Source organism: Propithecus coquereli, unplaced genomic scaffold (genome assembly GCF_000956105.1).
Source record: "Propithecus coquereli isolate 6110/MARCELLA unplaced genomic scaffold, Pcoq_1.0 Scaffold164, whole genome shotgun sequence".
Classification (NCBI taxonomy): domain Eukaryota; kingdom Metazoa; phylum Chordata; class Mammalia; order Primates; family Indriidae; genus Propithecus; species Propithecus coquereli.
The window spans coordinates 3,227,065-3,240,562 of record NW_012140969.1 but is presented as its reverse complement, the minus strand read 5'-3'; the positions used below and the strand labels follow the sequence as shown (position 1 = coordinate 3,240,562).

The 13,498-nt window shown below is 45.7% G+C and overlaps 1 protein-coding gene across 1 annotated transcript in view; it reads left to right on the top strand.

Moving 5' to 3' along the window:
- Positions 1-4,942: 4,942 nt before the first annotated feature.
- ZNF564 (zinc finger protein 564) overlaps positions 4,943-13,498 on the top strand; it is a 23,154-nt gene continuing 14,598 nt past the window's right edge. Inside the window, exon 1 of the mRNA XM_012641357.1 lies at positions 4,943-5,142. Within this exon, the coding sequence (XP_012496811.1) occupies positions 5,140-5,142 (3 nt within the window). The 5' untranslated portion in view covers positions 4,943-5,139. The remainder of the gene's footprint in view (positions 5,143-13,498) is intronic.

Below are 13,498 nucleotides of genomic sequence, written 5' to 3'. Positions count from 1 at the left end.
GGGGACCTTTCCCTGTTTCTCCCCTGCTCACACATCTCCCATGGCTCCCCACTACTCTCAAGGGCAAGTCCAAGCTCTTCAGCCTGGCACCTGAAACCGTGAAAGACCCTGCCCTGCCTGTTCCACTGTGTCCTTAGCATGAACAAATGCAAAAACATTAATATTAATAACAAGAACTGCACTTACCCTGTTTATTGAGGGCCTACATGGTGCTGGGCCATGTGTCTTGCAGCTGAAAGGCAGCTTCACAACCCCCTTATTTTCACTTTACAGAAGGGACTGCTGAGGTCCAGAGAGCTCAAGGGCGTTGTCCAAGTTCCCCGGCCTGGGTGTGAACTCACTTCCTTCCAACTTCAAAGCTCAGGCTTAATCCTAACGCTCTGTTCCCTCCATGACAAACCTCTGGTGTGATGGCTTTAAATTCCTTGCTGTTCCTGTCTTTCATTCTGCTGTAACAGTACAATAGACTGAGTGGATTAAACAACAGACATTTATTTCTCACAGTTCCAGATGCCAGGAAGTCCAAGGTCAAAGTGTCAGCATATTCTGTTCCTGGTGAGTGATACCTTCTCCCTGTGTCCTCATGTGGCAGAAAGAGGGGGAGAGCAGGCTCTCTGGTATCTCTTCTTACAAGGGCACTAATCCCATCAAGAGTGCCCCACCCTCTTGGCCTCACCTAACCCTAATTATCTCCCAAAGGCCCCATCTCCGAATACCATCACATTGGGGATTAGGGATTCAACATATGGGTTTTTTTTTTGGTGGGGAGCGGGGGAGAGGGACAAAAATATTCAGTCTCTTCAAATAGTGGAGTTTAATTCTTCTCCCCTTGAGTGTGAGTCACACTTTAGTGATTCACTTTTCAACAAAACTTTTTTTTAAATTTTGAGATCATTGTAGATACACATGCAATTTTCGGAAATAATACACCCATTTCCGTCCAATACTAACATCTTGCATGACTACAGTACAATGTCCCAAGCAGGAAAGTGATATAATCCACTGATCTCAGATTTCACCGGCTATTATGCACTCACGTGTATATGTGTCTGTGTTATTTCTATGTAGTTATATCACACAGGTAGTTTCTTGTGACACCTACAGCAGTGAAGATATATAACGATTCCATCACAATGGAATTGTTCATTCTTTTGCATGTAGGTATCCAGTTTTCCCAACATTATTTGTTGAAGAGACTGTCATTTCCCCATTGAATGATCTTGGTACTGTTGTAGAAAATCACTTGACCATATATTCAAGCATTTATTTCTCAGCTCTCTATTTTATTTCCTTGTTTTCTATGTCTGTCCTTATGTCAGTAACATACTGTTCTCATTACTGTAGTTTTGTAGTAAGTTTTGAAATTAGTAAGTGTGAGCCCTCCAGCTTTGTTCCTATTTAAGATTATTTTGGGCTGGGCTCCGTAGCTCACACCTGTAATCCTGGCACTCCGGGAAGTAGAGGCGGGAGGATGACTTGTGGTTGGGAGTCCAAGACCAGCCTGAGCAAGAGCAAGACCCTGTCTTTACTAAAAATAGGAACAATTAGCTGGGCGTGGTGGTGGTGGCGCATGCCTGTAGTCCCAGCTACTCAGGAGGCTGAGGCAGGAAGATCACTTAAGCCCAGGAGTTTGAGATTGCTGTGAACTAGTCTGACGCCACTGTACTCTAGCCCAGGTGACAGAGCAAGACCCTGTAAAAAAAAAAAAAAGATTGTTTTGGTATTCTGGGTCCCTTGAGATTTTATGTGAATTTCAGGATGGGTTTTTCTATTTCTGCAAAAAAAAAAAAAAAGAGCCATAAGAACATTGATGGGAATTGCCTTGAATCTGTACATTGCTTTGGGTTGTATTGTCATCTTAACAATTGTAAGTCTTTCAATCCATGCACATGGGATGTTGTTTTAATTTAGGATCTTTAAGATGGAAAGCACTCCTTTGGTGATTTGGAGAGACACAAGATGGAAATAAAGATTTTATAACTACATACAGGTCCTGGGGGGTACACATGCCTGGAGTCCACACACACGGAGGTCATGGAGGACAGGCAGGGAGAGAGAAATGGATGTGTGAGCAAAAGCCTGTATTGGAGTCCAGCAGGCATTATCCAAACAGGTTTCCCTCAGAGTTCTAATTATGGGTTTGAAGCAAGCAGGCACAAGTTCCAAAAGGTTACAGTGAGACTGAGAGGTGGTCACTGTGGTATAACTGCATAGTCCCTGCGGGGTACAGGGGGACAGTGGGGTGAGTCAAGTACGCTGTATGTAGCTGTCCCATTGGGAGATGGGCACCAGGAGGGGGTTGTGTGTGGCAGATATCTGGATTGACCACATTGTGGAACTAGGAGCAGGTAGAAAACTTGAAATTGTCAAGGGTGACTAAACCCTGCTTTTGGTATGAGAAAATTAAACATATTTAAAATGGATGTTGAGGCAACATAAATTTTTTTTTTTTTTTTGAGACAGAGTCTCATTCTGTTGCCCTGGCTAGAGTGAGTGCCGTGGCGTTAGCCTAGCTCACAGCAACCTCAAACTCCTGGGCTCAAGTGATCCTTCTGCCTCAGCCTCCCGAGTAGCTGGGACTACAGGCATGCGCCACCATGCCCGGCTAATTTTTTCTATATATTTTTAGTTGTCCAGATAATTTCTTTCTATTTTTTTCAGTAGAGACGGGGCCTCTCTCTTGCTCAGGCTGGTCTCGAACTCCTGAGCTCAAACAATCCGCCCGCCTCGGCCTCCCAGAGTGCTAGGATTACAGGCGTGAGCCACCAAGCCCAGCCGAGGCAACATAAATTTACAAGAATTCAGTACAACTACATTTCTCAGAATCAGTGAAATCCAATCAAGTTTCACGGGATTTATCATGTTATTAACAACCTACAAAAACTTAAATCGTGTAAATAAAAACAAAGTGAACAGTGTTACCTGTACTTCTGTCAATGGTATATTACTAAGTCCTCCAGGGCCGGGCGCAGTGGCTCATGCCTGTAATCCTAGCACTCCGACAGGCCAAGGCAGGAGGATTGCTCTAGGTCAGGAGTTTGAGACCAGCCTGAGCAAGAGCGAGAACCCATCTCTACTAAAAAATAGAAAGAAATTGGAAATTAGCCAGACAACTAAAAATATATAGAAAAAATTAGCCAGGCATGGTGGCGCATGCCTATAGTCCCAGCTACTTGGGAGGCTGAGGCAGGAGGATCGCTTGAGCCCAGGAGTCTGAGGTTTCAGTGAGCTATGATGACACCACTGCACTCTAGCTAGGTCAACAGAGCAAGACTCTGTCTCAAATAAATAAATAAATAAACAATTAAACCCAACAAGACCTGTCTGTGTAGATTCTTCCTTGCCTCTCCGTGCAGCTTCCTCCAGGGTGTGGACAGGACTCTAATCTGATTGTGGGTCATAAGACCCTTTGAACTGTGAACCCATAAGAACTGTGGATGAAAACCAATACACACACACACACATATATATATCATCAGATCACAGCTGGCATCTTTGTTTTCTCAGAGGAATAATTACTTGCCAGTTTTTAAGTCCGTATGAAGTATTTTAGAATTTTCCTCCTCTACTTTATATATAAACAAAAGAGGAAAGAAGGGATTCTGCTGGTATCTTATTCTAACACTGGGATCGTGGGTCTTTTTCCCATTTAACTGATCGATTTTGGTGAGAAGCAGGTGAACACCCTGCAGTGGGCAGCAGATCCTGAGGCCAGTGGCTCCAAGCTGAGGCCAGTCTGGAACCTGCAAGGGGAGGGATATGGGGCTCCCCTCGGGACTGCCTCCCTGCAGGTGCCCTCCAGCTGCTCAGGAGAGACACAGCAGAAGTGTGGATTCTGAGAAGCCCAAGAGCACTGGACAGCAGGGACCCATGTGCAGATGCGGTTGGGGGCTTCTGTGTTTCTGAGGTTGTACCTCTGGTTCCTGGGGCCATTTTCTGGACGGTGTTTTTGTTGTGGCATGCACTGGGTCACTGGAGTCAAGACTATAATTTTTATATATGAATTAAGTCTGTGAAGGTCAGGTTCAGAGGAAGATTTGTTTGGATTGTCTCCTGGAGAAAGGGTTTATGAATTAGACAGTTTATTTAGGTCAGAAGCTTAAACTGACTCCAGGTGAGGGTTTCCTGCTGGTGAGAATGGAGGTTTTGAAGGAGGGAGCGTTTCCACACTGTGAGCACGGGACAGGCAGGCATATTGAGCCTCCAGGGTTAAATTCTTAAGTGTCTCTGCCTTATCAGCAGGGAACGATCCACCCTGGGGCTCCATTTCAGCAACCCGAGTCTGGCTCCTAAGCTTGGGAATACGTTTAATCTTTTCAATATGAAGTTTCCTTGTGAATTGTTCAAGTGTTTGCTTTTCTTCCCTGTTGATGTTTTAATAGCATTTTGCTGCCATATAACTCTAGTTTTTTCCTATGCATTTAATAATTTTATTTCCTTGCCTGAAAATGAGTAGGTTGAGGGACAAAGTATGATAAAGCACTGGCGATGCTGCCAAAAGCGTCATTCCAACATCTGACCCCTGGAGGTCATCAGCCCCTTCCTCCTGTTCCAGCGTGGGCTGCCCTGGCCTGGGCGCTCCTCCTGCCCTGTGGCTAGGGGATGGCTCCACTGGACACTGAGTCTGGAATTCCGTGGGCACACACGTTTGACCCCGTGTCCAGGAGGAAGAAGCAGGAAGGGCACACTGAGTGCAGAAAGACGCCAGAGTCTGCTCTGCAAAGCCCGAAACACTTGCTGTTTAAATGCAAATATCCTCCCCAGCATAGACAGGAGCAGGGAGGGAGCCGGGCCTGCCAAGGGCTGTGGCCAAGAACCTGTCAATCTAGCGGCCACTAAACCACTTATAGCATCGCATCTCTTGTCACTCAGGCTTCATGGGCGGGGCCTGAATAACCATCCAATCAGGGGAGGTAGGGCGGGGCCGTGCGTACTGTCCAATCCGGAGCTCCGCAGGGGGGAGGGGGCAACGTTCAACAACTCCGCGGGGTCTTCCTTTCTTGCGTCCGCAGAGCTCGGCGTTCCGTCTCCGCTTCGCTGAGAGGCCTCGGTGGCTCCACCACAGCCTCCGCCGCGCTGTGGCCTGCACAGGCCCTTCGAGCCGTAGAGAGGACGCCAGGTCACCCCGGAAGCCAGGAAATGGTGAGTGTGCGGGGCCGGGCATTCCCAGGCGGGGAGGAGGGGCTGGTTGGAACCGGCCGGAACCGGCTGTGGCGGGACCCGGGCCTCCCCGCGGTCCGCTCCGGAGTCTGCGGACCCGAGTCGCCGGTGGCGCAGCTCGGCCCTCGGTCCCTGCAGCCCTCGGAGGGTGGGGCGGGGCTGGGCTGGCAGCCGGGCCCCTGGGCGTTCTGTTCGGTCCCCGCGCGGCGACCTCGGCCTCGGCGCCCTGTCTGGGCAGCTCTGCCCGCAGCCCCGCGTGTCCCCAGATTGTGCTGTGACGGCGGGAGGGTCATCGGGGGAGAGTCCCCACTCGGTGTGTCGGGGGTCGTGCGTGGGAGGGGCTGCGGTCTGTGGGGTTCCCCAGTCCCTCCTTTCTTCCTGGGGAACTGGTTTCCTTTTGAGTCTTCTAAATGGATCGGAAACAGGGTCTCAAAGCCTCGTCTCTGTCCCCCAGCCTAGTTTTTTCTAGGGCTGGGAATAAATCCCTAAATTTCCGGTTCCCTCCCGGCATTCCCAGACGCGGACTTCCCCTCTCCAATTCACGACAACATTATCAACTGTTTGTATTTTTGTTCTGTATTTCAGACAGACGCAGTATTTTAAATGTTTATCGTTTTTTTCACAGAGCAATAGATGGCTCTTTTGAAAACATTTGTTTTCTGTTTGTGGATGTTGAATCTGAGAGGAAAGGGGATAATAACCACCTGAAAATCTGTAAAAACATCTTTGTGCTTCTCCTCCTTTTATTTTTCCTGAGTACTGATGCCTTGTCAGACTGTCTTTGGGTAGTGGATATTCTTTGGAAACTTTATAGGGTCATGTGTCCTTAGCCAACATGACCCTTTAATAAAGGTCACGGGTTCCAGAACTGCCTGGGCTTGACCCAAGATGCCTACAGCTGCCAAGTCTTTTGGAGGGTCTAGTGAATGTCAGCCCCTGGGTCACTCCTCCCAGAGGACAGCCTGATCCGTCACCTTGAGGTTTGGGGGAGGGGATTCGGGGCGGGGAGCAACTGGATGTCCCGGAGCTGGAAGGAGTCTCCTGGCGTGCCCTTCATCTAAATAGCCCTCCCGTGGGACACACAGCTTTTCCTCCCTAGCCCAGTTTCAGTTCCTTTCAATGTCAGTTCGTATGCTGGTATCGAGGGGATAAGACAGAAATTTCTGCCCTCTGGATCCTTTTAGACTAATGAAGGGAGAAAAACTGTCCCCAAGGGGCAAGAAAAACCCACTTCTTTGAAGTGGTGCAAGAACCGGAAAAGTAAAATGCACTTGGGCAGGCAGCGGGGCGCAGCAATGTTGATTGGGAGGGTGGTCAGTGAGCCAGGGTGTTGGTGGTCGGGGTGTGTGTGCAATATGATAGGTCAGCACTGCCCCACCCTAGACTTACCAACTTGAAAAGATTTGTTTACTTATTTTATCCTGTTTTTCATTAAATGTAAAGTACTTTATCAGTAGAGCTTGAATGATGATTACAAAGACGCAAAAAAGAGGTGGATTTGAGGGGAAAACATTAAATATCTTGTCTTATATTCATTCTATTTGTTAAAAATTCTTATTTTTTTCCTCAGACATGTGTGGTAGGTTTCTCAGGTGTTTTTCTTTTGGATGGTTGCAAATGAGTTCCAGGGTTTAGCCTTGAGACTGCTACTCTATTTTTTTTTTTTTTTGGAGACAGAGTCTTGCTCTGTTGCCCTGGCTAGAGTGGTGTGGTATCAGCCTAACTCACAGCAACCTCAAACTCCTGGGTTCAAGCGATCCTTCTGCCTCAACCTCCCGAACAGCTGGGACTAGAGGCACATACCACCATGTCTAGCTAATTTTTTTCTATTTTTTAGTAGAGACGAGGTCTCCATATTGCTCAGGCTGGTCTGGAACTCCTGACCTGAAGTGATCCTCCACTTCGGGCCTCCCAGAGTGCTAGGATTATAGGCGTGAGCCACCTCACCTGGCTGAGAATGCTATTCTAAATAAGAATCTCAGAGAAATAGGGAAAATTACTCTTCATTATGACTGCAGAGAAATGAATACATTTCCACAAGAAAGTGTGGTAGATAAATTGGTGGGAGATTCACTAAAACACCAGTTTTCCTTTGCAGGGTGGAGAATTTGTGATAGTGGACAATACTGTTCTGTATCTTGTTATCTGGACATTTGAGATTAATCCTAAATCCTATCAAGATGGAACCTAGAAATATCCAAAAATAATTTTTTAGTAAACAATCTGTCATGGAAATAATAATTAAATTACATCTTTATCATCTGAAAGGACTAGATACTTGAGCTTTTTCTGTTGAGCTGTAGAATATAAATGCCTTACAATTTCCTTTCTTCCCCCTACATAAACAGTGAATTTTAGTGGTTTTGTTGGATTCTTCAAACACCGGGTATTTTCTTTTTTAAAAGTAAAATAGCCTTAACTGGAGAGCAGAGGGCTGAGGCCATTGACTCCAAGCTAAGGCCAATTTTGAGCCTACAAAGGGAGGTCATTGCAACCTCAGTTGTGTCTTCCTGGGGAGCCTCCCCTGCAGGTGTTCCAGCTACTCATAGTGACCTTGGGAGGAGTCCTTTATACCGAGAGAAGCTCAGAGCTCTGGAAAGCTGGGGACCCTCAGGCAGATGTCCTCCCTGAGGTTATACTTGTCCTGGGGCTATTTCTAGATGTTGTCTACTGAAACAAATCTGGATTTAGTTAAGAAGTGACTATTCGAAAGGAGTATTGCAGTGGGGGAAAGCACCCAATATATTTGCAAGTATCTCAAAGGTTAGGCAGAAAAAGTCTTTTTTTTTTTCCATAGGGAGGAGCAAACAATATTAGTAATAAAGTAGGAGGGGAGAGGGTGGTGGAGGATGGCAGATTCAGATGCTACATCAGAGACTGTCTTACCTTGAGTTCAGCCTGGCTTAGGCTGAGGATGGGTTTAAGTTCAGAGGCCTGGAAGCAGAGAAACTTAACCAAAGTTTGGCTCACAAGTATTTTGTTTTGACTGATGAGTGAAGACATAACTGTTAGTTAGTCACTCATGAGGCAAAGAATGGAGATTTGGAGAGTCTGTGTCTGGCCTTGTCATATGTACAAAGGGGACATCATCTAAGTTGTAGTGGGAAGGGTGTTTTCTTTTTGCATTAGCCTGCGTCTCTAGAACACCAAGGATGGTTTCGGCGGGGGTTTCTTTAATCATAGCTGTTTACCAGGATTACAGAGCTTGGATCAAATTCAACATTGTCAGCAGTTTGCTTTTCCATCGACAGAGTTGCTTTAGTCAGAGTGTAATTTGTGCAAAATGAGAATGTCTTTGAGGGTCAAACTTAGAGAAGGACACCTTTGAGTTCTGCCTCTTGGAGAAAGTTTATGAATTTGAGGGTTTATTTGCTTCTGTGGTATAATAAAAAATATATTTGGTGATTGTCTCCAGTTCCTGGAGCAGAGATCCTATAACCCTTGGAATTTCCTGAGGGATAGGAAGAATGTCTTTTGTTATTCCTAACAAAGCCCCTTCAGACCATATTTGAGTTTAGGCTAATGGAACTGGGTTCTCTATTCTGTTCCGTTGATCTGTGTGTCTACTTTTATACCGGACTCACGGGGGGAGCCCTGGATAGCTTCAGAATGGATATTAGAGACAAGAAAGACCAAACCTATGATTGGAGGGTTGTCGTTTTAAGCTCTAGCCCCCAACCTCGGGAAAGGGAGGGAGCCTGGAGCCTGTGTCCCATAAAAACTGTTGAATAAAGACACTCAGAGAGCTTCCAGGTCGGTGAGACAGCAATGTGCTGGGAGAATGGTGCACCCCGAGAGGGGGAGCTTTGCCCCTCCGCCCCCCTTTCCTTGACGTATACGTCTCTGCGTTGGCCATTCCTGCGTTGTATCTTTTGTGATATACTGGTAAACTTAAGTGCAATGTTTGCTGAGTTCTAGTTCTAGCGAATTATTGAACCTAAGAAGGGGCTAATGGGAGCCCATGATTTATAGGCAGTTGTTTAGAAGTGTGAGTTGCCCCTGGGGCTTGTGACTGGCTTGTGAAGTGGGACAGTGTTGTGGGACGGAGCCCTGAACTTGTGGGGTCTGTGCTAACTCTGAGTGGTGTCAGAAATGAAATGTTGGACATCCAGCCAGCGTTGGAGGATTGGTTGGTGTCACAAAAAAGACACCAGAGGTCAAAACCTTAAACTGACTCCAAGTGAACATTTGGCTGCTGGTGAGAACTGAGACCCTGGAGGAGGGAGGGAGTGACTCCACACTGTGAGGAGGGGAGAATAAGGTGTGTGCAGCTCCCAGAATTGAATTTCCCAGCTGTTCAGGTTTCCGTCCATCAATATGCAGATGTGAGTTAACCGAGGGCTGCATCTTCAAGGGAGTGGTCCCCAGGCTTGGGAATGTGTTTAACCTTCTGAATGTGGGTTTCCTTGTGGACTGTGTGGGTGAAACAGACTTCTAGGGAACAGATCCCAGAGAGGAGAGTGTAGCATGGCTTGCAGGCCAGGGGGAGGAGGGTAGCTGTTTGGGACCTGCACACTCAGCCAGCAGGTGGGGAGCAAAAGAGGGATCTGTGGGTGGAAGCCTTTACTGGGACTCCCTGGGGAGTTCTAATTGGCGAGTTTAGAGTAAGCAGGTGGGAGTTCCATCGTGCTGTGGCTGAGAGGTGGTGGCTGCAGTCTGTCTGTGCAGTGCAGTCCGTGTGGGATGTGGGGCCGTTCTAGTGGGTTGTATGTAGCTGTCCCATAGGGAGGTGGTCACCAGGAGGCGGTTGCATAAGGCAGATATCTGGATTGACTACACTGGGGAACTGGGAGAGGTGGAGAACTTGAAATTGTGTCAGGGGTGACTGAGCCCCGCTTCTGGTATGAGAAAGTTAAACCCATGTTCAAAATGGATGCTGGGGTAACATAAAATTATAAGAATTTGCTACAACAGGCAACTCTACATTTAATGATTATTATATATGGAGATAATGGGCACATGATTGATTATTCTCCTATAGATAACTGCTTGTCACTGCCCCTTGTGTGGAGCTGTCCATCATTAGTATCCTTGTCTGGCAATATCCCCTCTGTCATAGGTTCACTTACCTTATATAGATGCCTGGGTTTCAGAATTTACTATTTTTCATGGGTCTATCTGTCCATCTCTCTTGTTACTGCCAAAATGTCCTGAATATTTTGAAGCCTTGATGTGTGGTAGAGAAAGTGCCCCACTATTTTAGTAAATTTGGGCTGCTATAATAAATTATTATTATTATTATTTTTTGAGACAGAGTCTTGCTCTGTTGCCTGGGCTAGAGTGCACTGGTCATAGCTCACTGCAACCTCCAGCACCTGGGCTCAAGTGATCCTCCCACCTTGGCCTCCCAAAATGCTGGGATTACAGGCATGAGCCACTGTGCCTGACCTAGAAGTAGCTTTTCTTAAGTTCAGCAACATACCAAACAAATCTGGTTGTGAATTTCATGGAATTTAATAAAACACTATATATATTTGGGAGAAGTTACATCATGGTGATATTCAATCTCTTTCTGAGAACATATGTCATTTCTCCAGGTGTTTCTTTCTAAATTGATGTCTTTCAGTGTATACTTTCCCATTATAATCATTTTATACCCTCATTGTACTTAAAAAAATTAGTTTTGACAGGAATTAGTTTTAATAGGCTATTTTATCTTCCAAAAATTTACTTTCAATGGTTGTTGCTAGTAATTCACAATGCACTGAAATTTATTTGTGTATTCAGTTTGCATTGTGGAAACTTACTAAACATGTTACATATGAGGAAATTACATAAAACAATTGCACAGTCAGCTGAAACATTGTAAAGGGAATGTCCTAATGACAGCTAAGCCAAGACTTTGGAGAAGACTTACTGCCACTTGCCCCTCTTAAAATGACTCCTAGAGGCCAGATCATCCCATTTCTCTCCAGAGGGGGCCAGTATTATGGATTATAACATTATTTTCTTTTCTTACCTGTGTATTTAATCCCATATTTTATTTTTGCATGAATCTTATACAAATGGTATCATACTGTGTATGTACTGTAAATGTCAGGTTTCTTTTTTTGCACAGTTGTGAATCTTGCGTGGAATGTCAGTTTGTTTGCCTTTAAAATTTTTAAATTTTTTTTCTTTTTCTTTTATTTATTTATTTATTTTTTTGAGGCAGGGTCTTGCTCTTTCACCCAGGCTGGAGTGCACTGATGCTCACTGTAGCCTCAAACTCTTGGGCTCAAGTGATCCTTCTGCCTTAGCCTCTTAAGTAGCTAGGACTACAGGTGTGCACTACCACTCATGCCTGGCTCATTTTTTAATTTTTTGTAGAGTTGGGATCTTGTAGTGTTACCTAGGCTAGTCTAGAACTCCTGGCCTGAAGCAGCCCTCCCACCTTGGCCTCCCAAAATGCTGGGATTACAGGTGTGAGCCCTTGCACCCAGCTGTTTCCTTTTTTAATTAATAGTTAATGGAATAATTGAGCAGATTATTACAGAGTTCCTGTAGACTTCTTTTCCGTAGCATTTAGTTTCCTCTATTTTTAACATCTTGCCTTAGGTATAGTGTATTTGTTACAATGATGAACCAACTTATTACATCTGATGTTGAGAATTGAAAAACTGTTAACGTTGTTATTAACTAAAGTTCATACTTTACATTAGGGTTCACTCTGTTGTACAGTTCTGTGAGTTTTGATAAATGCATGTGTCGTATACCCAGCACCACAGTGTCATATAGAATTGTTTCATGGTCCTGAAAATCCCTGTACTCTACCTTTTTTCCCCCCTGAGACAGGGTCTCACTCTGTTGCCCAGGTTAGAATGGAGTGGCATCATTATAGCTCTCTGCAGCCTCAAACTTCTGGGCTCAAGTGATTCTCTTGTCTCAGCCTCCCAACTATCTAGGACTACAGGTGAGGGCCACCACACTAGCTAATTTTTTTTTTTTTTTTTGAGACAGTCTCACTGTGTTGCCCAGGCTAGAATGCTGTGGCGTTAGCCTAGCTCACAGCAACCTCAAACTCCTGGGCTCAAGCGATCCTTCTGCCTCAGCCTCCCGAGTAGCTGGGACTACAGGCATGTGCCACCATGCCCGGCTAATTTTTTCTGTGTATATATTTTTAGTTGTCCAATTAATTTCTTTCTATTTTTAGTAGAGACGGGGTCTCGCTCTTGCTCAGGCTGGTTTCGAACTCCTGAGCTCAAACGATCCGCCCGCCTCGGCCTCCCAGAGAGCTAGGATTACAGGCGTGAGCCACTGCGCCTGGCCCTGGCTAATTTTTTTATTTTTTGTAGAGGTGGGGTCTCCCTATTGCCCATGCTGGTCTGGAAATCATGGCCTGAAGCAGTCCTCCTGCCTTGGCCTCCCAAAGTGCTAGAGTTATAGGCATGGGCCCCCACCCAGCCCTCTACCTATTCATCACTGTTCCTTTCCCCTAACCCCCAACCCCTACTATTTCTTTTGGGGTTATTAAAACATTCTCCAACTTGGTGGTGGCATGAATAATACATCTGTGAAAACTCACAGCTATGCTTATAGCAGTATGTATATATGATAAAATTAGTTAATAGAAAACAACAAAAATGCTTTCATGTGCTAGGAGAATGTTAACTTCTCCTAAACTTTGATTTTTACACGTGCAACACTTGTTTCCACCACCCTGGGATCCTTCTTTGGAGGAATTGAAGGACTAGGGAAGAGAAATGCTGACCCCCAACAGCCCTTTCTTGCAACTCCTTGTGATGTTAGGAAACACCCTCTGTGGCCAAACCTGCCTTCACCTCACAAACATCACTGGATAGAAGGGAGGGGACTCTCGGAGTCTGTCTTTGACTTTACAACAGATTCCTCAGGTCAGATGGTTGGGATCTCTGTGTTTCTGAAACATAAAGACATTCCCAGTGGCATCTCCTTGAGGGCATCCTAACCCTTGGGTATCAACATTCTGTCTTTCCAAGGCCAGCCTTGTGGCCATTTTCAGCTCTAAATTTTGCATCTCAAGCTCCCTCTCTGTGCCTTCTTGATGGGAAACTTCTTTGGGAATTGACACCCAATCCATTCTTTTGAAAATTTCTCAACAGCAACCCTAGGTACCTGTGATGTGAGATGGAGGAAGCAGTTGACTTTACACCCTGTTGTGAAGTCAGAGACAGACTCCGTGAGTCCCCTCCCTTCTATCCAGAGCCCAGGTCATGGGACTCACACAACCTCAGCACGGTCAACCCCCTCATCCCCCTAATCATCAGCTCAGCAGCCACAAACACAATCACAGGATAGTCGGACAATTCAAAAAGGCCCCAGGCTAAAATTTCCTCTGCTTTTATTTTTATTTTTTATTTTTTATTTTTTTGAGACAGAG